At 41.2% G+C, this 25,971-nt stretch overlaps 4 protein-coding genes and 1 long non-coding RNA gene across 6 annotated transcripts; all 5 read right to left on the reverse strand.

Annotated features, from left to right (window-relative positions):
* Positions 1–3,306: 3,306 nt before the first annotated feature.
* On the reverse strand, positions 3,307–4,235 carry LOC6600724 (uncharacterized protein CG1552). Of its 2 annotated transcripts, none has more exons than XM_026992841.1 (3): positions 4,034–4,235; positions 3,800–3,953; positions 3,307–3,635 (listed from the first exon to the last, which is right to left on the reverse strand). In XM_026992841.1, exons 1-3 carry the CDS (start codon positions 4,179–4,181, stop codon positions 3,383–3,385), a joined length of 555 nt encoding a protein of 184 aa, XP_026848642.1. In that variant the 5' UTR covers positions 4,182–4,235; the 3' UTR covers positions 3,307–3,382. The 2 variants fall into 2 exon arrangements, with proteins under 2 accessions (XP_026848642.1, XP_002025794.1); XM_002025758.2 differs by having other exon boundaries at positions 3,839–3,953; positions 4,034–4,230.
* A 1,491-nt stretch (positions 4,236–5,726) lies between these two features.
* On the reverse strand, positions 5,727–10,561 carry LOC113566594 (serine-rich adhesin for platelets-like). The gene is made up of 4 exons (XM_026992895.1): positions 10,486–10,561; positions 10,042–10,356; positions 9,167–9,586; positions 5,727–7,471 (listed from the first exon to the last, which is right to left on the reverse strand). Exons 1-4 carry the CDS (start codon positions 10,559–10,561, stop codon positions 5,727–5,729), a joined length of 2,556 nt encoding a protein of 851 aa, XP_026848696.1.
* Positions 10,562–10,593: 32 nt separating this feature from the next.
* On the reverse strand, positions 10,594–11,100 carry LOC113566587. The gene is made up of 3 exons (XR_003409146.1): positions 10,840–11,100; positions 10,709–10,753; positions 10,594–10,619 (listed from the first exon to the last, which is right to left on the reverse strand). It is a non-coding gene; the product is annotated as an uncharacterized LOC113566587 (long non-coding RNA).
* A 4,983-nt stretch (positions 11,101–16,083) lies between these two features.
* Positions 16,084–18,053, reverse strand: LOC6600723. The gene is made up of 3 exons (XM_026992896.1): positions 17,731–18,053; positions 16,844–16,964; positions 16,084–16,210 (listed from the first exon to the last, which is right to left on the reverse strand). The coding sequence occupies exons 1-3, from the start codon at positions 17,933–17,935 to the stop codon at positions 16,084–16,086; spliced, it is 453 nt and encodes a 150-aa protein (XP_026848697.1). The 5' UTR covers positions 17,936–18,053.
* Positions 18,054–21,331: 3,278 nt separating this feature from the next.
* Positions 21,332–22,396, reverse strand: LOC6600722. Its single transcript, XM_002025756.2, has 3 exons — positions 21,835–22,396; positions 21,638–21,770; positions 21,332–21,575 (listed from the first exon to the last, which is right to left on the reverse strand). Exons 1-3 carry the CDS (start codon positions 21,992–21,994, stop codon positions 21,467–21,469), a joined length of 402 nt encoding a protein of 133 aa, XP_002025792.1. The 5' UTR covers positions 21,995–22,396; the 3' UTR covers positions 21,332–21,466.
* Between the last annotated feature and the right edge of the window lie 3,575 nt (positions 22,397–25,971).

Below are 25,971 nucleotides of genomic sequence, written 5' to 3' on the forward strand. Positions count from 1 at the left end.
CTTGGTCCGGCCCGGTGTGGGGTGAAAGTTAGGCTGGGATATGGCTAGTTAGAGTGTAGGAATGGATAAGTCAATTGCTCTGGTAATGGTGTCAATTAAATGGTAATGCATCTTTGTTTTTTTATTTTTATACCCCATACTCAAAAAGAGTATAGGGGAAAGGCCAGAAAGAAATGTTTCCGACCCCATAAAGTATATATGTATATTCTTGATCAGCATAAAAGCCGAGTCGTTTGGGCCATATGTTTTTGTCCGTCTATCCGGCCATATGAGCGCCTAGTACTCAGAGACTATAAGAGCTAGAGCAACCAAATTTGGTATCCACACTCCTGTGATATCGCACCTGCACAAGTGTATTCCAAAATTTTGCAAAGACCATTGGCTACGCATCCATTAGGTGTCACTATTAGGGATGAGCGGGCAAACAAGTGTTTTTGAGCGTATGTATTGCGAATTACAACTCAGCTCAGCACCATCAATATTTAGTCCTTGTACCCTGATTCACTATAGATCTAAAAAATAGAGGTCCCATCAATGATATTTCATGATAATATTTTCAAGCTGAAAGCTGTGAGTTGAGGCGGAGCCGCCTTCTCTTGGCTTTCAAGACCCACTCTCCGACTCCCGAGTTCAACAAATCTGTCTCGTCGTTATTGATTTCGAACTTCACCTCAAAAGTTATTTGGTTTCTTCTTTCGCTTCCTACCTCTTGCTCTATCCTCTCTTTCACTGGTCTTGGCAATTTTCTGCTGAAGACTGTTAGGATACAAATCGAAGTGCTCAGACAGCTCAATAATTTCGGGCAGAGGCCCGGAGTGAACGAAACGAAAAAAAGCTGTTGGGATAGTGTCGCCGACAAGCAAAACTCGGACAATATTAGTAATTAACAGACATTTTCATCGGAAGTTTCTTTCGTGACGTCAAAGGTCGCCTGACAGCTGGTGCGGGGCTGAGAGAAGCTGTCAAAAAGATTGCTGCGCACTGTTTATCTCAAAAACAACTTTAATGCAGCTTCACTTAAATTAGAGTAAGGCTTTAAGCTATCGTACTTTTCATTTTCCTTTGTCTTTGTGGTCTTTGTCAGTAGCGGGTATAAGGTGGAGGGGTGGAGCAAGGCCCCCTAGATAAGCTGTCCCAAGAGTCCCAAGTCCAAAGCTTGGCAAAAGCACTATTATGTACTATGACTGCATTGCATTTTTATAACCATCAACAATGTGCCCTCATGCAGATACGAGTACATGGCTACACATATGTAGATAGATCTACAATCACATGTCCACAAATATATTGGGTGGCGCTACACATACATATGTGTACTCATCCCAGGCACATGCACATAGCACATATTATTACCAGGGACAAAAATTAAACAAAAACCCAGAAGGGGAAGTCTAAAACTGGAGATGTGCTCAGCTCAAATACCCTGTCTGGTATGGCTCCATGGGAATGCCATGCATGCATCGATTCAAAGTAAATCAATTTTGGATTCGAGCAATGTTGGTAACGAACAACGACGTTTTGTAAATACATATCCGACTTAATGACAATAATATCGTATTTTTTGCATGACCTCGTATAATGGAGTAATGCTAAAACATCGCTGGATGTCCTTGATCTTTCGGCAAAGTAGAGTATTTTTTCTGAGACAGGCATTACTGATTTGTCCAAAATAAGTAGTGCGAACTCAGAGCTATCTGCCCATTGTATAGGTTTTTCTCATTGGGTTTCTCTTTAAGAGAATATTATTAGAATATTCATTAGATTATTCACACTGAAAGAATATATAATATAATATAGAAAAAAATGTAAGTATTTTGAATACGGCCCATGTTTAATCCAAAAATAAAACACATCTACAAAAAAATAAAATATTAAATTTGTAGGAGTGATCTTTAGTGAGTTCCCGACAAGTAAGTAAAAATCTGCTCCAGATACTCCGTAGAAAGGTGCACCAAACTTCATTCATTGGGGTATAATATTTTTTGATCGTGTTAATTAGATGAATGTAAAGATCTCTTCTTGTTCCTGCTGCAGCTGTAAAATATACTGATCCTCTACAAGTTTTACCAAATCACCGTAATACTCATTTGCCTAATTTTTTTTCCCCGTCAAAGTCTTGAAGGGAAATATCTTGGCACTTCTCGGAGAAGGGAAGTTTATCAACGACTGTATCCTGCAAACATGTTTGTACCAGGCTTTCGGATCTTCTGCGCAAAACTTGTTTAACATTATTGTGACGACCCTTTTCATTCGTTGACACATACTTAAACGTGGTTATTCTCTTTCTTACTCAACTCCATCGGTCCAATATGGTCAATATAATACGTTTTCAAAGGCCCATTGGATTTTTCGATTACATTAAAATACACTTCTTTCTTTCAAAAGTTCGCGTCGCTCAAAATGCAAACCACACAAGACCTAAAAATCCTATCCACTTTCCCCATCAACAGTGGATTGTATCCATCCTAGATTGTATAACAATCAACTCTTCAGCTGCATCCTTGCACAAAATGTCATGCTTCAAATAAAAGTCGGTGTGTAAAAGAGAGGAAATGAGTAAGCGCGCGGAATTGGTTCATTCGGGCTATATCTGTATCTGATCCAGATTCAATAGTCTGGTAGAAATGGTCATTCTCTACTCGAAGTGTTTGATTTTCTCGTATTTTTTTAATTTTGGATGTCACAGACTTTCTGCCTTTGTGCGGTATTTTTGAAATACACTTGTAACAGTGCGGTATCACAGGAGTCTGTATACAACATTTAATTGCTCTAGCTCTATGGACGGACAGACCGACAGACAGACGTAGCTATATCGACTCGGCAATTGATGCTGATCAATATATACATATGTTTTATGGGGTCGGAAACGCTTCCTTCTGGGTGTTAAACACATCCATTGATCCATACGATTACTCGATTGAATGCGCTCCGGGTTTCAGCAACAGAGAAGAATCGAGAAGACGGCTTTCGAATATGACTGAGGAAGAACGGGTATCCGTACGAGTGAAAAATTCGGTTAAAAGAATCCAGAATATTGCTTGTTTCCGTATTTACATCTACTGCATCTACGCGCTAAAAGTGTTAAGCCGATAATATGAAACCATGGGGGCCAGGAAGAACCGAAAAAAAAGCATTGAGGCAGTTGAACTTGTGACTTCAAAAAATCACTAATTGGGCAATCTAGACTCGAGTGAAGGGCCTGCAGCCAAACTACTTCAACACGGCTCATGTCACACAGAAAAAAAATTCGGCGACCCTTTCGAGGGCTTGTCTAGACAGAGTACAAAATAAGTAGAGTCAGAGGGCGAGACTTGAAGACAAAATGCCTATAATTCAAGGATCTAGGTTTACAATTTCACAAATCGCAGAATAACTCGATTCTCTAATAGTTGTTGTAGACAAACTCGCTGAGAAGGGGGTTAGCAGGGCCGTCGCCTCCCGAACCGCCTCCGCCGCCGGCTCCAGTGGATCCTTCTTGCATGTTGCGTAACATGCGGTGGCGGAAGTGCATGGAGCGCAAACGCTGCATACGCCGCTTCAGATTGCAGTACACGGGACAGCAGTCGGGAAAGGGCTTGTACATGAGCTCCTCCTCGTCGCCCTGCTCACATTGGTCGGGCAGAATGTCCAGGCAGCTGGAGGAAACGTTGGGCATAGGATAAGGTATTAGTTCAGATTCGTTTGGTTTAGAATGGTTAAAGGAATGGCTCGGAATTGCTCATGCAGGATGGTGGGATGCACATGCAGATCTAGGTACGAGTATATATGTATGTAGTATATAATTAAATTGGTCAACTACTCATTCGGTCTAGACACTTTTTCCACTACGAAAATAGACCTGGAACGGGGTATTATGTGGTTGTTCTCGCAAAATAGATTGGAGCACAGGCTGAGCAAGACCAGGCGACGTGGTAGGAACTTTGACTGCTCCCACATGCAGCGGCGGAAGGTTCCTGCACAACAACAAACAAACACAGTCAGTTTGAGTCGGAGCCCGGACAGAGCAGCCGGACACCCGTAATTGAGCACTCACGCAGCACGCTGTTGTCGTTCTCCCCGGAGTCCTCCTGGGCGTTGTAGTTACGCTGCATCTGGTAGTGCTTCATGTGGAACTGGCCAAAGCCCAGGCAGCCAACGAGGGCCAGGCTCAGCAGGACCCAGATCTTCTCCAAATTGTACATCTCTGTGATTCGGCGGGCGTGTATAAACTACGCGCTAAGCTCACACCACACAGACCCTTAGAGAAAAAAGCGGAGCAGAACAGAACAGAACAGAGTACATCAGTAAAGCGAGCAGAGCGTGGCACAGCTATTATTTAGTCGGCATTATGTATACGCAACGTCGGACAGTCTTTTCTCTGTGCTCGTTGTGTGTGTGCAGATTCATTTTTTTAAATTGTCGTTTGTGCCACGGCTCTTGATTAAATCAAGAAAAACATTGCAACGCAAATTTTTGCGTTTTACCCATGCCCATGTCCCATGCTCCAGCCCGGCAAGCTGATGCCCGTGATTAATGCCCCCAATCCAATCCAGGTCCAATTGCGATTTGATGCCTTGTCACATCGCATGAGAAACAAACCCCAGAGATTGGACTAAAACAGTTTGTCATAATAATCGTTTATTTCCCAACAAGCGCAATAATGTCAAGTGCAAGTTTAGTGAACCATTAGAATGGATTCACTAAAGGAAGCAGGGATCCATCCATTCCAATGGGGAAGGTCTAAACAGATCTGATGGTATTTAATTGATGTTCACGGTATGTATACGTATACGTATACACCTATTCAAGAGTTACCTATAACCTTGAAAGTGATTTCTTAAATGGGACCTTCCCATAAAGCCGTATTGACTTGGCTTGACCTTGACCCTAGGAACTTTAAATGGATAGTGCCAAGAGGGTTTTAACATCTTTGGTTTTTAGGATTAACTTTCCTCCCTTAGCTAGTTCTAAACCTTAAACCTTTATACGATCGTACATCGTCACATATTTGTATCAGATACTCAGTCGAAGGTCTTTTTTCGGTTTCGCTATACACCAAATTAGGAAATTGATTAGCAAATTGTCAAATTTACAAAATTCGCGCTGACTTAGTATAGTGCAAGCAATTGGAAGCCCATTACTACCTCTTCCATTTACAAGTATTTTATACTCAAGGCGTACAGGCGCACATTAGACTAGTGCAGAAAGCGCATGTATCTCTCCACTCGAGAGATATACCGACGGGTTGTACTTTGGAAGAGAGAGAAGGAGAGCTGGAGTATATCTCATTAGTCCCCATCCGCTAGCTACGTGTAGCTAAAACCTATTTTCCGGAACTTAGTTGTGGAACCAGGAACTTTTCTGCAAAAAGCAACTCATTTGAAATATACATATATATATTTTTTTTTTACCGGATTTGTTGTTTACCAACACCAGTTTAAATACAAAATTCAAATTATGGATGGACTAAACTATATTGATTACAGACTATAACTATTATCTGCTAATTCGGTAATTCATTTTCGTTTCTGGTGCAAGAGATGCCTCATTTAAAGATCAAAGATTCGTGAGTAAAAATCAATTCATTTCTTCACTGAAAGATGCTTCTGCTGTCGCTACGGGTGCATCTGTTGATCCATCGGATGTACTTATCTGTCTTTGTACGATTATCTTCTTCTGTATGGATATGTGCATCTGTCAGTTATGGTCTGGTTTATTCATAAGTGCATCTGATGAATCATCTGATATTACATCTGTTGGGTCATCTGATGGGACGTATCTGATGGTTCATATGTTGCTGCATCCGTAAGTGCATCTGATGTTTTATATTCTGTTGAGTCTATTCTTGAGACGGTTGATGCATCTGATGGTTCATCTGTTGCTGTATCTGTTGTTGCTGCATCTGATATTGATTGTTCTGTTGAGTCTATTCGCGAGACGGTTGCTGTATCTGTTGATTCATCTGTTGCTGCATCTGTAAGTGCATCCGTAAGAGCATCTGATGTATTATATTCTCTTGAGTCTATTCGTGAGACGGTGGATGTATCTGATGGTTCATATGTTGCTGCATCCGTAAGTGCATCTGATGTTGTATATTCTGTTGAGTCTATTCGTGAGACGGTTGATGTATCTGTTGATTCATCTGTTGCTGCATCTGTAAGTGCATCCGTAAGAGCATCTGATGTTTTATATTCTGTTGAGTCTATTCGTGAGACGGTGGATGTATCTGATGGTTCATATGTTGCTGCATCCGTAAGTGCATCTGATGTTGTATATTCTGTTGAGTCTATTCGTGAGACGGTTGATGCATCTGATGGTTCATCTGTTGCTGTATCTGTTGTTGCTGCATCTGATATTGATTGTTCTGTTGAGTCTATTCGCGAGACGGTTGCTGTATCTGTTGATTCATCTGTTGCTGCATCTGTAAGTGCATCCGTAAGAGCATCTGATGTATTATATTCTGTTGAGTCTATTCGTGAGACGGTGGATGTATCTGATGGTTCATATGTTGCTGCATCCGTAAGTGCATCTGATGTTGTATATTCTGTTGAGTCTATTCGTGAGACGGTGGATGTATCTGATGGTTCATATGTTGCTGCATCCGTAAGTGCATCTGATGTTGTATATTCTGTTGAGTCTATTCGTGAGACGGTTGATGTATCTGTTGATTCATCTGTTGCTGCATCTGTAAGTGCATCCGTAAGAGCATCTGATGTTTTATATTCTGTTGAGTCTATTCGTGAGACGGTGGATGTATCTGATGGTTCATATGTTGCTGCATCCGTAAGTGTATCTGATGTTGTATATTCTGTTGAGTCTATTCGTGAGACGGTGGATGTATCTGATGGTTCATATGTTGCTGCATCCGTAAGTGCATCTGATGTTGTATATTCTGTTGAGTCTATTCGTGAGACGGTTGATGTATCTGTTGATTCATCTGTTGCTGCATCTGTAAGTGCATCCGTAAGAGCATCTGATGTTTTATATTCTGTTGAGTCTATTCGTGAGACGGTGGATGTATCTGATGGTTCATATGTTGCTGCATCCGTAAGTGCATCTGATGTTGTATATTCTGTTGAGTCTATTCGTGAGACGGTTGATGTATCTGTTGATTCATCTGTTGCTGCATCTGTAAGTGCATCCGTAAGAGCATCTGATGTTTTATATTCTGTTGAGTCTATTCGTGAGACGGTGGATGTATCTGATGGTTCATATGTTGCTGCATCCGTAAGTGCATCTGATGTTGTATATTCTGTTGAGTCTATTCGTGAGACGGTTGATGTATCTGTTGATTCATCTGTTGCTGCATCTGTAAGTGCATCCGTAAGAGCATCTGATGTTTTATATTCTGTAGAGTCTATTCGTGAGACGGTTGATGCATCTGATGGTTCATCTGTTGCTATATCTGTTGTTGCTGCATCTGATGTTGATTGTTCTGTTGAGTCTATTCGTGAGACGGTTGATGTATCTGTTGATTCATCTGTTGCTGCATCTGTAAGTGCATCCGTAAGAGCATCTGATGTATTACATTCTGTTGAGTCTATTCGTGAGACGGTGTATGAATCTGATGGTTCATCTGTTGCTGCATCCGTAAGTGCATCTGATGTTGTATATTCTGTTGAGTCTATTCGTGAGACGGTTGATGTATCTGTTGATTCATCTGTTGCTGCATCCGTAAGTGCATCTGATGTTGTATATTCTGTTGAGTCTATTGGTGAGACGGTTGATGTATCCGATGGTTCATCTGTTGCTGCATCCGTAAGTACATCTGATGTTGTATATTCTGTTGAGTCTATTCGTGAGACGGTTGATGTATCTGTGGCTGCATCTGTAAGTGCATCCGTAAGTGCATCTGATGTATATTCTGTTGAGTCTATTGGTGAGACGGTTGATGTATCCGATGGTTCATCTGTTGCTGCATCCGTAAGTACATCTGATGTTGTATATTCTGTTGAGTCTGTTCGTGAGACGGTTGATGTATCTGTTGATTCATCTGTTGCTACATCCGTAAGTGCATCTGTTGTTGTATACTCTGTTGAGTCTATTCGTGAGACGGTTGATGTATCCGATGGTTCATATGTTGCTGCATCCGTAAGTGCATCTGATGTTGTATATTCTGTTGAGTCTATTCGTGAGACGGTTGATGTATCTGTGGCTGCATCTGTAAGTGCATCCGTAAGAGCATCTGATGTATTATATTCTGTTGAGTCTATTCGTGAGACGGTTGATGCATCTGATGGTTCATCTGTTGCTATATCTGTTGTTGCTGCATCTGATGTTGATTGTTCTGTTGAGTCTATTCGTGAGACGGTTGATGTATCTGTTGGTTCATCTGTTGCTGTATCTGTATGTGCATCTGATGTTTTATATTCTGTAGAGTCTATTCGTGAGACGGTTGATGCATCTGATGGTTCATCTGTTGCTATATCTGTTGTTGCTGCATCTGATGTTGATTGTTCTGTTGAGTCTATTCGTGAGACGGTTGATGTATCTGTTGATTCATCTGTTGCTGCATCTGTAAGTGCATCTGATGTTGTATATTCTGTTGAGTCTATTCGTGAGACGGTTGATGTATCTGTGGCTGCATCTGTAAGTGCATCCGTAAGAGCATCTGATGTATTATATTCTGTTGAGTCTATTCGTGAGACGGTGGATGAATCTGATGGTTCATCTGTTGCTGCATCCGTAAGTGCATCTGATGTTGTATATTCTGTTGAGTCTATTCGTGAGACGGTTGATGTATCTGTTGATTCATCTGTTGCTGCATCCGTAAGTGCATCTGATGTTGTATATTCTGTTGAGTCTATTGGTGAGACGGTTGATGTATCCGATGGTTCATCTGTTGCTGCATCCGTAAGTACATCTGATGTTGTATATTCTGTTGAGTCTATTCGTGAGACGGTTGATGTATCTGTTGATTCATCTGTTGCTGCATCCGTAAGTGCATCTGATGTTGTATATTCTGTTGAGTCTATTGGTGAGACGGTTGATGTATCCGATGGTTCATCTGTTGCTGCATCCGTAAGCGCATCTGATGTTGTATATTCTGTTGAGTTTGTTCGTGAGACAGTTGATGTATCTGTTGATTCATCTGTTGCTGCATCCGTAAGTGCATCTGATGTTGTATATTCTGTTGAGTCTATTCGTGAGACGGTTGATGTATCCGATGGTTCACCTGTTGCTGCATCCGTAAGTGCATCTGATGTTGTATATTCTGTTGAGTCTATTCGTGAGACGGTTGATGTATCTGTTGATTCATCTGTTGCTGCATCTGTAAGTGCATCCGTAAGAGCATCTGATGTATTATATTCTGTTGAGTCTATTCGTGAGACGGTTGATGCATCTGATGGTTCATCTGTTGCTGCATCCGTAAGTGCATCTGATGTTGTATATTCTGTTGAGTCTATTGGTGAGACGGTTGATGTATCCGATGGTTCATCTGTTGCTGCATCCGTAAGTGCATCTGATGTTGTATATTCTGTTGAGTCTATTCGTGAGATGGTTGATGTATATGATGGTTCGTCTGTTGCTTCATCTGTAAATTCATCTAATGTTGTATATTCTGTTGAGTCTATTCGTGAGACGGTTGATGTATCCGATGGTTCATCTGTTGCTGCATCCGTAAGTGCATCTGATGTTGTATATTCTGTTGAGTCTATTGGTGAGACGGTTGATGTATCCGTAAGTGCATCTGATGTTGTATACTCTGTTGAGTCTATTCGTGAGACGGTTGATGTATCCGATGGTTCATATGTTGCTGCATCCGTAAGTGCATCTGATGTTGTATATTCTGTTGAGTCTATTCGTGAGATGGTTGATGTATCTGATGGTTCGTCTGTTGCTTCATCTGTAAATTCATCTAATGTTGTATATTCTGTTGAGTCTATTAGTGAGTCTGTTGGTTTTTTAATGTTTCATCGTTTATATGAGGTGCATCGTGGTTGTATCTGATAGTGCTTTTAAAATGTGCATATGTTTGTGAGTTCGTTGATATATCTTTTATTAACTGTTCGCAGCTAGCTGTTGTCTTTACTACAGAAAATTATATTGTACCCTATGAACTATCTGCTGATGAGATGCCCCGACTGCTGTCCCTTTGCTTTATGTGGTTATGTAATTTTTTGTCGTTTATATTGCGATACCTTTTTGGGTTTGACTTGTTGACACTGTTGTAGCGGGTGCTTTGGAGGTGCTTTCGCCACTTGTTGAGTCCTCTGAGGTCGCTAATGGCGTACTGGAGATCGTAGCGTTGGTTGTACCGTTTCCGGTCGCTAAACTGTCGGAAACTCCCTCGGTGGATTGTTGTGTACTGACTGTCGATGGCCAAATAGTGTATGCCGTTGGTGCTGTTGGTGGTGGTGGCGTTGTGGTGGTCGGCTGGGGGGGCAAGGGCATGCTCATGGCGCTGCAGTATAGATCATTGCACAGTGGATAGCTGTTCTTTTCCTTGATGCGGAAATGGCAATCGAAAACGCTAGGACGTAACGGAAAGTAGTTGTAAGCTACTTGGGAGATACTGGACGGAGATGGCATAAGTTTCACCCACCTCAATTGGTGTCTGTTGCTGCAGCTGAATAAGCATAGGAAATAGGCGGGAAATATGCCAATCTGTTTCTCGCACCAATGCTGGGAGCTTTGTACTATAATTGTGGGTGGTGGGAGGTGGGAGGGCAGAGGATTAGTGGCAAAAGTTTTCGGTGGCAGCTGCCGTTGTGGGTTGGGCACTTACCAGCGGCTTCATATCGCTTGCAGTAGTACGACTGCGGCTGCGAACCTGTGAATATACAAATATCAGAGAGAAGCGTGGCATATTTCGGGAGGCAGCTAGTTGGCAGACCCCCATGAAAGACTGTTTCTAACTTGCTACCACGGCGGCTACCACGAGCAGCAGCGGAATGAAAACTATAAGTTGCATGTCAGCCTTCTTGAGTGCAAGTTGCAAGCTGCAAGCGGCAAGCGGCAAGTGCCTAAATGAATATCCACAGCTTCGGCCAAAGCCCGAAAAGAAAACGGAAAGCACGGAAGTAGAAACACAATTTTTGAAAGTTCGACTGGGAGTTGGAGAGACTCGCTAGGAGTTTGCCAGTAGCTTCCTCTCTGATCTTGCTCCTCCCCGTGATGTGGGGCCCGACTGGAAACAGAATAAGACGTTCCGGTAGCAAAGGCGTTTTATTTATACTCGGGTGTACGCTTTCAACTGTCTGAAAATCGTATAAATAATTTCGTGGCTTCTTTTCCTTTGCCACTTTTGAAGTAAGCACTACCGAAAATGATTACAAACTTTTCCAAATGACATCGTAAAAAGTTAAATAAGTTTTTAGCAGCAACTCGAACAACACCAACAGCAACACCAACACCAACACCAACACCAACAAAAATAAAAACAAAAACAAGTAACAAGTAAAAGTGGCAGCAACAAGACTGTAAGACGACTCGATAAGTGCTAGAAAATTCCATGCGTAATTGCATTCTGAATATTTATTCGTTGGAGCAGCACCAACTTCTCCCTCTGTCCACTCCCCACCACTGCACAGTGGTTGCACTTATACTCATATACATATATATATACAGATACCGAACCAAAATACTTCCCGTGGACATATCGAGCTACAATTTTTAGGTTGATGCAGACTAAAACTGTAGTTTTTTCGCTGTTTATACATATTTAATATTAAGTAAAACCTCTAAGGCGATAAAACCGCTTGTATATACATACATACATGGGTTTCGGAAGATCGAGGATTCGTTGGATATCAGAAGACCGCAAATATCAGCGTGTCTAGAAAGCTGGTCAGTCCTCGTTGTTGCCATTCTGTCAAAGCAATTCTAATGTTTTACAAATTTAATTAATACATTTTTGGAACTCAGTCGGGCTGTCACATATCCGTTATCTTCAATGTCTTGCACCACGGCATCCAGCGCATTTTGAACATTTTTGAAAGGAGTACGGATTCGTCACACCAAATCTCTAAAACATGTTATCGGGAAATGCCTAGAAAATGAAACTACGCCAAAAAAAACAACAAAATAACCAAGAGATGTTGGTGTAAAGGGCAAAGGAGATCTTTGTAGTCTAAAATTGTTTAACAACACTGGCTAAACATACAGCTGATTGCTCAAACCTTACAGTGCTTTATTTGATTGGTTCCGAATCTAGCGATTCTGTCTAGATAAATAAGTTTCTATCATCATAAATTTGAGGTCAAGTGTTCATTGGCTGTTTTTCATGGTTCAAACAAAGTCGGATCTAGTTTTAACTTAAATTGTGGGTATGTATGTAATCATATGATCCGTGTACTTGTATGACCCTAAACAATAGGAGATGTATTTCGTGATTCAGCCTTATCATTCATTCAAGAGGAGCCCAAGGCCAAGTGGACATTTACAATGATATTTTTCATCTAAGTGGCAAAAAACTTCCCAAAAAATGTGTCTTATTTGGATTATTAATGGCCCCTTTTCAGCTGCAAGAAGCTGAGAAATCCACTCCATGGTCCTTACTTATGTCCCATGGAGCCTGTTTGAGGAATTACAATAAGAAATAAGATTCAGAAATCGAAGAAGCGTTACTGCTTACGTGTGTAGGACAGCAATACCTTGAATACCTCTAGAATTCAAAGCTCTAATGATATTTTTCAGCTGTAATATTCGAATTTTACTTGAAGAACCTGAAGACTACCTGAATCATTTCTGTGAGTTACTTAATTTTTAAAGGATAGAAAGTTATAAAATTACGTTTTATCAAAGACTATTGTATAGTCTTTGGTTTTATTCTTTAACTGAACAGTGCTTCAAATTATAGGTGATCGAACTGGAATGATGAGGGTAAATGTGTACAAATACACTAACAACAATCGGACGGACATAAAAAAACATACAGAATTAGAAGAGTTTGAGAGTATTTTGTTTGTAGCTATATGTCTTGTCTATCCTGTGTACGTAAAATGAAAACATAAACTCAATTTGGACGTTAAAAGTACGAAAAGTGTATGCCAATATATCGGGCTGCACTATAAGAGCTTTTGCAACTTTGTTTCGTGCGCATACCTAAACGATTAAAACCCCATATAAACATTTGAGAGAGAGTGTAATGTGTAACAAAAGATCCATATACATCTGTACATGGATAGAAGCTTTACTGTGGGCAATCTGTGCTTCCTTTGGTGCCGTTTTCCTCGAATCTTTACAAATGAAACATTCAAAATTATGTCTATTTTGTATAATGTTAACCTGTCCTGCAACCGAGTCGTAATCAGTGTTATCATAGAAGATAGAACCAAATTCCTTTCTCCAGAAGCTCATACTTGTACTCCCGAAAAGCATTCGATTTTTTGTGTAGTCACGCATAGTTATACTAATTTAAAATGTCTTTAAAACGCAAAGCTCCACCAGCTCCAAAACGCACCATCGTACTCCGCAAGAATGCAAAGAGCTCAAAGACCCTGCTGTGGAATACATATTTAGAGCAGGGAACAATTAAGTTTGTTAAAGTTAAAAGTTTCTAGCGACAACATTGTCTGCTCCGACCTTTTGTTTTCACATGGCTATTGTCACCCCAAATTCCGCCCCCTCCCCGCGTGCGGCTGTTTTCCACTTGGCCAACCGCACTAAGCCGTATCGCTTGCCTTGGCTGGATGAACAAGGCTGCGGGGTACCAGTGGTAGTGGGGGCGAGTAGATAGCTGTACTCGTACGTGCTGTTGCGAAAGGCGTAAACTGTATTTTTATGAAACTGGGCAAACAATTACCCCCAGCGACTAGCGTCCGTTATGGGGGAGAGACAGGAGCAGATTGAGAGAAGTTGTTTGGGGTATCACACTCTCTGCTGGAGACAGAGACAGAGACAGGGAATTGGGAGATGAACAGCTGTACTGCCCACTCCACTCCTCTGGGCGAGTCAGTTACCCTATTTTGGGCTCGAGTCAATTAGAATACTAATTTGTATGCAAATATTTGTGAATTGAATAAGGTTAAGTTTTTCTCGCCAGTGGTGTGTGTGTTCCCGTATCTGTTCCTGAGCTCGGTTTATTCGTCCCTTTGTTAGTCCTTTATTATGGTGACGTCCCGTGGCCGGAAATCCACTAAGAGCTAGCCGCGGAGAGGAGCAAAGGAAATTACCAGCATGATGGACTAAAACAGCGGTGGGCATTCTGTTTGAACCACCACAGCAAAAATCCCCTATCAGCGCAACTCGAGCCGGTCATCACTGTGCTGCGTCATGCACACACAATATATGTTGTTGTACAGTCGCAGTAGAAAACGTCGTGAAATTCTTAGGCAGATCTAGTGGAAAGGAAAATAGATTACAAAAAAAAAATGTCTTCAAGATGATAATTTTCTGGAATCTTATTAAAGCTAGAAGAAGAAGAAGCTTAAATGGATTAATCCATTGAAATAAAGTTTTCTTTGTTATTTAATTTTTAATACTTATATAATTATCAAAAAGTAATTAGTAACTTTTCTGTTTTTCAAATTATCTTTAGATTTAAAAGCTGGGCTGGTTGTTGGGCTTTGGAAGTGGTTGAAACGACCAATCTAGCGACAGCCACGCTCTGAAATTTCATGCATTTGTGACTTCTCGGTGGTCTTCGCAATGTTATCCTATTCGTCTAATTTGTATTTCTAGTTGTTGCTTAATCAATTTCCAATAAAACTACGTACCAATTTCTTTTAATATCATAGACATATAATAAGATATAAATTATTTATAAAATCACACGTTTGTAACTCTTTGGATTTTGAAAGAATGTTAGAAAAAATATAAATAAATAGAAAACAGACTTTTTGCAATCCGTTGACCCGTTGTATCCGGCACAGTTCTCCGTAGAACAGGAGGACGATATACCGAAAAGTGATGTATTGCCATCGTACTGAGTATCCCAGTACTAAATTATGATAAGGTAATGCAATCTATATATAAAACTTTATTTGCCGGTGAAAAAAAGTGTATAGGTTACAAATGTAAACAGAAGTTCTCTAAATAAATTTCTTTCGCTTAAGTTTAAATTACTTATGGTACCTGTCCAAATTTCTGCATTTTAATCGGGTGTTTTTCCCGATATATTAATGAAATATCAATGCATAACCTTGAACAAATTTTAAGACGTTTCTATGTTAAACCCAGTATCAGTTTGTAGTTTGGTTCGCTCTGATTATAAAATACTAAAATACTATTGTTCTTGGTTTGCAGTTTTATTTTTAATGAATTTTTGTAGTTTCATTGTCTGGCTTATATCTTCAACCTTCAAATCTTCCCGGAATTCAGAAATTGCAAGTCTGCTTTAGAAAATGATTCAGAATAAAATTTTATATTTTGTTACTAGTCATTAGAAACAGGGACCGTAAATTATTTTTTTATTATTATTATTATTATTATTATTATTATTATTATTATTATATCGGTTGTGGCATGCATATATCGTGTTAGACAGTTCACAGCTATTCAATTACAACAAATTCATTAGCTAAAAAGTCCTCGAATAGCTTATTGAGAAAATGAAGATTTTTATTTCATTTTCATCTTAATTTTATTCCGCCAGACCACTCAAATGGCCCACTGTGCGCTGATACGAATTCTCTATCCTGACAAAACCGATGAATGGCTTCCTGATGCCGTATCGCCACTTTTCGTATCATATTTGACAGCCGCTTCGACTTATTTTTTCAGAATCTGAAGCAGAATAATAGAGCTTATTTTCCAACACTCGTTTTTGGTTTCCTTGGACCGAGTCATGGCCCCAGTCTCGAGCCAACAGACATGTAATTTCTTCGTGCTCTTGGACATTCCCTTTTTCGAACCGAAATCAAAGTAATGAACACGGCTGATTTGAGTTATTTAAGTAGAGAATGATCAATGGAGCAATGGAGACTATTAATTGGAAAGCGATGATCAGCAAAGAACTGAGGTTTAAGGGCCTCAGTTCTCTCGAAGACACCTCCTTCAGTCAAATCAAATAACCAGTTTTTCATATCAGTTAACCATATTTATTAAATCAGACAGCATGTAGTCGCGGAAAAACGTAAAAAAAAACGTATGGGGTAGTCAGCAGAGGAAGCAGGAGAAGAAGATTACACATAAGACAGCTGGACCGCCGTGCACGAGATGTCAGAAGTTCTGCTGCTCGTGACCGAAGAACGTGAACGTCTCGTTACAGCGTATTTCGTAGCAGTCCGGGAACGACGTGAAGTGCCTCGATAAGCGCAGATCGAAAATGAATTCGCAGTACGGGTAACTGCAATCAGAGAGCAAACACTGAAAACTTGGCTATATCTGGATGCAGGTAATGTTCTGTGTGTGTATGGATGGGGTGGGTGCTTGGAGCAGCAAAAAATAGGAAAAGCTTATAAAATATTTATTCCGAATGGCGATGGCGATGGCGATGTGGATGGCACTAGCACCTTTCCCCGCCACGGAAAAAAACGATACAAAACGATATGAAACTGCTTGCAGCCATTTTAATTGCTATGCAATTCAAATGCCATATACGTATGTACAGTGGACATTTCCATCGCAGAATTTGGGTGGATAAAAGTCCTGGAATTGTGAGTGTTCACAGAAGGGAGCTATCACTGTATGTGTGCATGTGTATGCGTGTAGCCCAAGTCCAAAAAGCAAACCCGAAGAAAAAGCCAAATAAGTTTATTTTAAAATGCAATTCACACCACAAAATAACAGAGGCATGCATAAATTGTATGTTGTGTGTGCGTGTGTGTGAGTAGAGGAGCAAGGGGGAGCATTGGGGAGCAATAGGGGGGGGGGGGGGTGATGGGCGGTGATGGGGTGTATATTTCAATGCCAATACTGATGTGCTTTAATGAGTGCGAGTGAGTCAGAGTGAGTGAGAGTGAGTGATTGCATAACTTACATCGGCGGAAACCAGAGGAAGCAGCGGTATGTGCAGAGTATACCAAATGGTCGCTTAAATTCACCATCTGCCGTTTGAATCGAGCCAGAGTTGTGCTTCCTCCAGCACTGTGAGGCCCAGCCTGTGGATGGTACTCAAATATGGTCACACACCCGTACACGTACGACTTTATGTGAGTAAGTGCTAAGCAACCAATCTGTTTGCCAGACCCATCTCGGGGATCTTGGCTAAGGACGGGAAGGACTTCGACAGCCAATTAAGCCGAATATTTTTCTCGTGTTTCTCTCAGGTCGGCAAACAGCTTGGACTCGACAATTAATATGAATTCGATAAAGAGAGCAGGAGGCGGTCCCCCTCCCATTCTGCACAAAAATCGTATGCGAACAGTTGCAATGAATTTTCAGTTTGCATATTATTTTTGTTGAGTCTTGGTCCTACTGAGCTGACTATTCTTTCATTCTTCTCACAAATTCTGAAGTGAAATTTATATGAAAGACTTGTATGCATTTAAAAAACCTTTGGAACTATTTTTTTTCTCTTTTATCAGTAGACAAGTTGGAATATATTTTTCGGGAAAGTTTGCATTGAAAGCGGAATATAAGTCTGTATGTGTATGCATTTTGAGGATATTGAATTTCGTATTGTTTTCATAGCATTTTCCACCATTTCTGTCGTCATACGGTCCTGAGTTCACAAGATCTTTATTGTCTTTATTCAATCGTGCGGAACCCGACGTACGAGTATCACCCATTTTATATAGAAATTTAAAACACTCATACGCACTAGGGCCGAATTCTAGCCCAATTTCGGCAAAACACTTGAAAAAAAATCAAAACAAAAACAAACAAAAATATCTAGAAAGGAGGCAGATGGCGGGGTTTACGTACTTCCATAGTTGTAATCGCACAAGCAGCAGAGGACCAGCAGCAGCACAAATGTGACTGTTGTGGTGCCCCTGCGTGTATGTATGGTTGTGGCAGTGGCAGCGGCTGTGGCGCTTCCCTTGGTGTTTCGCGCTGGTGCCACCGATTTGGCCATTGCGCAACAATCGAAAGTACAACCCCCGTCCGAGTCGAAGTCCGTTTGTGCCATATAGCGGCTGTGAGTGCCTGCGAGGCTTTGAGTGCTTCACGTGAATGCCTCGGCGCGCTGCTTAACTGCAGCCTGCGATGGGTGTCGCGAATGTGCCGAAAATCGCGAGTAAACAGGAGACGCGGCCGGAGCGACAACACCAGCAAATCAAAATGGGAAAGAAATTCCGGAGGTTTGGGGTTGTGTTTCGTTTTTGTGCGCCTCAATTGATGCCAATTGATAAATTATTGTATGCGCTCATGTGGGATGCCTCTTCCGCCTCTTCCGCCCCCTTGGCTTGCCTCCCTTTTGCTGCTCTGTAATATGATTACCAGGTCCGGAGCGAGATAGAAACACTCCATCAACTTCGCTCTCTCACTTTGAATCGTCTGGGTCAGCCTCAGCCTCAGTCTCAGTCGTTTTAGGTTTCTATCTCTCAGTCTCAGTCTCGACTCGGATAAAGCTGCCACTGCCGACACCTTTTTGGGGCCTCAAATACACAGCCATGGGTCATGTTACTGCCAGAGGGAGAGGGACAAGTGCCAAGTGCATCCACCCACCAAATGCAAAACTATAAATAAATATGAACTATAAATATGTATGAACCTCACACAGAAGGCACTCAATAATCGCCCAAAATAAGATTCGAATTTCACAGAAACACCAGCACACGTCCCTTTGTTGGTCAACTCTGACTAAATGAATCACAAATGATTTTTAAAACGGTGTGTATTTCAAACTTTAATTTATACTTATTTATATTACGCGCAGAAACTAGATGGCGGTCGATCAAGGTTCTGTTTGATGGAATCAAATTTTCATTTTCGATCATTGAAAATATACGAGTAGTTCAGGTATCCCGAAAAGGTAGGCCTATTCCACGAATTCAATGCTGAGAAAGACACTTTTATGCTGCGGCATAAAAGATCGCACGATCTTTGTTCATTTTTTGTTTCATCAATGGGCATAGAATAATCACAAAATATAGCGATTTCCGACCGACATTAAAAATGGGCATTTTAATGGAAAACGTCCAACGAAATCAAAAAATTAAAGGTCAAAATACATACAAAATACATATCCATAAAACTCTGTCCCGAAACTATTTTGTAAATTTGTTGAAACTTTACTAATTAAATTCCTTACAATTCATTCTATTTATTAATTGACAAAATGTTTGGTAAAGTCAGATACATTTTAAGGAGACAGTAATGCACATCATTCTGGGGCAAGCTATATCGAAAGATTGCCTCCAATTTTTTACTAAATTCGTCGTATTAGTTAACTTTTTAATTTTTAACTTTAAATGTGTACGACTGGTAGTGGTAGTGGATGTGGATTTGTGTAAGGAAGAAGGAATCAGCATCAATATCCGAATCGATATATGTAGTCATGTTTGTCCGTCCGCCCGTCCCGATGAGCGCCTAAATCTAGACTCTTGTGATATCACGCTTTTACAAACCCATAGAAAGGAAGAAAATCTGTGGCGTCCACAATTTGTAGGATACGAGAAAACCGAGAAAATTAAGAAGCGTAGAAATTTACTATATGTATCTACCAGATTGCCGAATCTGAACTAGATCGGATCAATATTACAGCCAGCATAAACAAATTAAATTGCCACGCGCTTACTCTCTCTTTCTCTCTCTCACTCTTCCACACACTCTTCCTCGTGCAGTGTGCGCCCCTGGCGGAGGGGAGCGAGATGTAACGGCTGGTGTGGGTGTGAGAAGCGAAAACGAGACAGATCTAGCGGAAAAAAGGAGAAAGATAAAATATTTTAAAGTTCGAATCAGATAGGTCATTAGGCGGAAAGGGGACAAACGAAGTGCAAGCCTTAATCCTAGAACATAACTGGTGGTCGTGATTTCTCTCTATATTTCTTCCATCTCTCATGAAAAGTGCGAGGAAAGTAGAGAGAGTCATCGCGGAGAGATGTGTATCTATGAGTAAATATTTACATTGATTGGAAAAGAGTTCGTAGATTTGTACACTAGTAAGTGTGCTTTCTGGCCGGTCTTCGCAAAAACCTTCAAGGTGAGCATTCGAAATGATAGCTTCAAATTGCCCACCAGATGGTTGCAAAACTTTTCGTAATGCTCAATTAATTTGTTCATAACTATTTCAAAATAATCTAATTCCCAGTCCCCAGAAATTGCCGTAATTTGCCAATCAACATTGAAATAGAAGCCAGCCGCAGCCCACGCACCCAAGCCAGCTAAAATGTGATCATGGGAGTAGATGAGTGAATTACGCACTAATTCCAAACCGGCCGATCCGATCCCCAGTCCATCCCCATTACGTTCCCCCATCAACGCACAGAGCACAACGCACAGAGCACAACGCACAACGACCACGACCCAAATCCCAGTGACGAATGCGAGTACACGGACAGAACCGAAATAAACTCGAGCCGAGTTGAGATCACTTGATCTTCTGCTGCGGGGTCCGTTGGCCTTCAGCGATCAATGTCATTTCGTTTGATTCCATTAAAGTGCGGGTCCATCTGGACCAAGCCGAATTCGAGGCGTGTGAGTTGTTTCCACTGTACGGTACCTCCTTCGCTGTGTGTTCCCCCTCTCGCTCTCCACAGCTCGCATACGCGACAGCCACAGCGACAGGGATAGCGATGGCGAAAGCCCTTCTGTGCGGGCCCTGTATTGGTTCAGGTGCGCAAGTTAACAGCTCCATTGAGTGGAGCCACGGAATTTATCTTATTTTTAGCCAGGTTCTGCTAACGCCACCTCCTACCCCACTCTTCGGATACGCATCCATCTCTCTCCCATCCCATCCGAGGGTACACAAATATTCAGGAAACGCTTTGGCATAAGTTTGACTTGCTTATAAATGTCGAACGATTTATTTGCGGCTGTTAGCGGAGGCGAGAAGTTTGCCCGAGCTCAGGTACAGCTCCCGCCTAGTCTAACCGAGTTTGGTTAGCTACCCATCCCAAAACCTCCATCAACTTAAGCGGAAATATCGTTTTTAACCAGGGGGAAGCCAACAAAAAAGATACGGAGAAATAAGATGAAAAAATGACGTCGGTAACAAAGTGTTTCGAATTTGTTTACTACAAGAAGTGAATTGCTTTTTGGCTAGTTTGCAGGTACATATACGCCCAGGGCGTGGCTCACCATCACAAAGGTCTGGTCGATGTCGATGTCGATATGGATGGGCCGGAGAAGAGCCGAAACGGGCCGAAACTGTATCCACTGACAGCCTTAAACTAAGTCAACAAATGAAGTGAAAATGACGTTGGAGGCTGAGGAGGTTCCAGCCAGTTTCACCTAGGCACTCAGACCGAGCTTTGAGTGCAAATTGATTCAAATTCAAATTGATGATCCACCATTAACGGTGCGTTTAAAAGGTTCGTAAGTACGCATTTCAGTTTGTCTTTGTTTCAATAGTAATTCCCTATATTTCCATATAAAATCTAGTAGTAATCAGACTTATTGCTATAAAAAAAAAGCTTAAGACTGCTGCTGAAATAAATACAATAGTTAACAGTATACATATGGCCATATGGCCTGCTATGAAGTGGAGCTGATGGCTCTAGCTAAAATAGTTTAAGAGAGTACACTTGACGTTGGTACAGTCGGGCAGTGAGGTGAACAGCACGCAGGATAATTTATAATCGTAAATGAACTCGCAAGTGGGAAAGCTGTAAGAAGGAAGCAACGGAATGAGAGAGGTCGCTGATGGACACATGCCCCAACGGCTCACCTTGTTGTGAAGAACCAAGTGCACTTGAAGTTGCACAATATGCCATAGGGCTTTTTCAGCTGCTCCTTCTTATTGACAATGGTGTTCTGCAGATTGTAGCCATCATAGCGACGCCAGCAGTGATTGATGTTACCTGGCGGAAGGAACCCTTGAGACAGGACCGAGGACGGCTTTCAGTCACAATGACAGCTACTTACGGCGTATGTGATGGCTCCCGCCGTGGTGGTGGAAGTCACGCCCCTCCAGCTGGCTGCCATGTCCGTTGGTGGCCTCCACGCCTCTGCTGCCGTCGAATAGCAGCAGATACCACAGTACTACGGAGCTGGCGATGAAGATATAAGTCACAAATTTGGCCATTTTCTTTTTCAAGGATTTGGCCTCAATTGGCGTGGTCTGGTTTGGTCTGGTTCGAAGCAGCGCAAGCCCGTTCCTGGATAAACTTCCTATTCTTCTGGTTACTCCCCCGTTTCGTGCAAGTTTCTCTTCCTCTCAGTTGTCGCTGCCTTTCGCCGTGCTCTCTGTCCGTCCGCAGAGCTCTCATATAGTGTGTGTGAGTGGTTATGGCTGTCGCTGTCGCTTTCGTTGCCGCTGCGAATGTCGCCCCTGCACTAAATACATTTTTTGAAAAAGTGAATTTGCTTTGCCCAGAGCTCTGCTGGTCTATGTGCTCCTCCGTTTGTGCAGCGCCGCGTCGCAGTGTTCGTCACTCAGTTCAACGGGCTCCCAGCGCAGTACTGGACACTACTGGACAGCACAGTGGTCCAGCCCGCCTCGGTGCTTCGATGCTGTTTATTTTTGGATCTTTTCGGACACCAGCCGCACAAACTGTCCAATTTGGGCGCGTGTATTTGGTTCGCTCCATCCCGGTCTGTCACTCATTTTGCTAATTTAAATAATCAAATGCGAATTAGCTGCGCCGCTGTGATGCTGTGTATGTGGCTGATGCTGTTGCTGATGCTGATGCTGGTGCTGGTGCTAACAACATGCTCCAAAGGGGCTACGAACCCGTGCACTGAGTGGTTTGTTTTTCCTGTGAATGCAGCTGTGGTTTTTATGCAGGGCCAGCAGATGAGCAAGTTCTGAATCGCATTTAGTGGCAGAATTTCATCTGAAGGTGGAGCAGGAAGGGTAGACACGCAACTAAATTTGTTCGAGTATTCCATTTCATATCTTTCCAAGTTCCCATCGTTTCGAGCGCTCAAAAGCAACATACGGCACCGTGAATATTGTTTTCTTCCTTCACATCATGGAAAAACCAAGTTATAACTTTTGTTCAACAACAATAAAAAACGGTGTAGAGGACGCTTCTAAGTTATGTTCAATTCTCTAAGCACTTTATTGTAATTTAGCCAACAGATAAAAACCAAAATATTCAAGCCCCAAGTACAAAATCAGAATTCCTGTTACATAGAGTACTTTTTTCAAAGTAAGGTCTAATAAGGTCTAATACCTATAAATACATATGTATGTAAATGCATGTATATATATGACGGCGGATCGTTATGTTCCTGTGCTTGCAGATCGGGGGCGTGGTGGATTTATACTGCGTCAGTTGATCTATATAACATATACACTTCTCCTGGCAACTTGGATCAATATTGGAAGACCGGAAAAAGAAAGTGAAAGATATGGGTAACACTGTAGGCGTACCAACCTAATGGGTACATCACCCGTCCACATTTCGCTGTGGCACATTGTGGTTGCATGAAAGAGAAATAAGGCGAAGCCTTCGTTTCATATGATACGAGGGGTATCCCTCCACGATCCCTTTGTGTTCTGCTCGCACTTGGGAACAACATAGAGGAAACACCCGCCAATACTTATGTTGTAATATTAATTCTTGCACTCCGCTTATCACCTTTCCACATAATGACCTATTTGATTATAATCTTAGAATGTTTTATCTGTCTCCATGTTTTCCCTGATGCCGATGCATGCATAAACTGCTACCTGAACACTTTGTGGGTTAATTTTATCGTCTTTTTACTTCGAAAACTCCGGAAAAGACGAAATAAATGTATTCCTTGTGAGCTATATTAATTGGTATAGGTATCGATGGGTAAACGGTGGACTAATCTTCAAATGCCGCATTTTGCCGTTACAGTACATTTCATCTTCATTAGTTGAGCCATTTTTTTCTTTTCCAACAAGTTTTCCATTATTTAAAATTTTAAGGACTTCCATTCAGGCAGAAAATGGAAAAAAAAACTCTCTAATCTCTAATAATTGGCACAATATATGACAAACACATATTTTTTAATTTAAGAAAGGTCTAATTCAAAAAACAATCCTTATTGATGGTTGAAGATGTTGAGTCGGCTGCTCTTTGGTGATGCTCTTTGCCGCGGGCTGTGTGGAAGTGGAAGGGGATTTGAGCCGCTTGCGGGAGCACCGTTCAACTGGTTTGTGGTCTCTGGTATCTGTGTGTATTGGTTGGCTCTGCGGGCGATCCCGTATGTTGGTTACCAAAAAAATAACTCAACCCACGCACATCCGCAATGTTTTTATAGCAGGAACGGCAATGCTCAGATACCTGGGCGTGGGTGATGCTCAAGAAAATGCTGTACACTGCAGAAATATTAATGTCATTGGACTTTCCAAAATACATATGTACCTCCGTAGACCTAAATACCGTAAAAATATCGGGATGTACACAAATCGGATCCCGAAGGTGAATATGTCCTGCAATTTTTCGGTTCACAGCGGTTCTTCTAATGGAAGAGTTTTAAAGACATATGACCCATATGACTAGGAACCGTAGTTGTTCTAACTTTTATTGAGCTCCAGTTGAAATAAATTTACATTTTATGTATCACAAAATGCAGATAAGAAATAGGTAATAGGGAAATAGGTAAAAGAGCATTGCTTATGTCGATAAACTTTTGCTGAAAGCTACTCAAATATATGCTCTAAAATTCATTTTCATTATCGAGGGTTTTTTCGAAGTGACCGTGACCACTGGTAACATACTCGTACAATTCATCCTGCTATCACTGGGCTGTATAGGAGCTGTGGCTGGATGTGGGGGACGTGTGGTGATGTTCTTAAAGTGTGGTTATGGCCATGTGGTGGGTGGCACATGTCACGGGGAGCTGTAAGAAAATGCAATGAAAAGAATAGCTGAAAGAAACAATGAAGGCATGCATAACTAGCACAAAGCCAAAATGTCGTATATGTTTCCTTAAGACTCTGTACATAGTGCACACATATGTAAGTATATGAGTACATATCTACATTGTACAGTATGTAGCATATCTGATATGTTTTCCTGTCAGCTGGCTTCTGGTTCCGACTGCCGAGTGCCACCGAAGTGGGAGCAGAATGGCATGGGGTAGTGCAGCGAACTGGCTGAATGGAGTGTTTGACAACACTTTAACTTAATTAAAAATTTAACAGCCGTTAGGGGATGCATTGTGGGATGCGAGGAGCTAGAAGACTTTCGACTTTATTCAATGGAATTGCTCAAGTTGCCACACAATTTTCTTGCTTTTCGTATCAGATTAAGCGAAGGAATTCATTTCATTAAGTCTGGTTTTTTTCTTTGCAAAAATTGATTTGTGGAAATAGAGTCCCAATGTCAGCTTTAGGATAGGAAAATTATCTGCGGGGCCGCAATAAATATCCTTCAATGTCGACCCAGGGAATTCTGTATAATCGGGAAAGTCAATTGGACAAAAGAGTTATTGTTGTTTTTTATACACTAATTAAAGAGTTTGATGAATTTTCGTTCTCGGCAGTTTTAATAACTGTTAAATACTTTTGCTATAGTTTGAGTGATTAAATTTATCAGATTTCTGAAAAATGTATCATAGAATTCATGGGATTTCTCTGGCCATCAGATATTGTACATAGAGAATATATTGTACGGCAGAATATGGTACATGGTGGAAAAATGAACAACAAAGATGTGAATTTTTTGGAGGTAAGTTGCGTGGCAAAGCGCCGTAGGGGAACATAAATATATATATATAAACATGTACATACGTATGGGAATTTCCGCCGAAAGGTCCACAATGCCATAAAACATTAAAAGTCAATAAAAACTGATTTCCATATAGTTTTACCACGACATTATTTTCGAAATGTTTTAAAAGTTACTTGCTTTTGTACTACTTTACTTTTAAAATAAGCAAGAGTTTACATTTTTGTACACTATAAAAAAAAATCCCAGAAAATTAACACAATCTCGGCTAACGGTAGGTTTTTAAACTTTTTTTAACATGGATTTATGTTAGGTAACGCAACGCCAGTAAAGTACTTCAGATTCCTTCGCGGACCTAAAGCAAAAAAAACAGGAATTTTTTAACATTTAATAATCTGAAAAAACGCTCAAT

Source organism: Drosophila persimilis, unplaced genomic scaffold (assembly GCF_003286085.1).
Source record: "Drosophila persimilis strain 14011-0111.01,24,50 unplaced genomic scaffold, DperRS2 tig00000793-arrow-arrow-pilon, whole genome shotgun sequence".
NCBI lineage: Eukaryota > Metazoa > Arthropoda > Insecta > Diptera > Drosophilidae > Drosophila > Drosophila persimilis.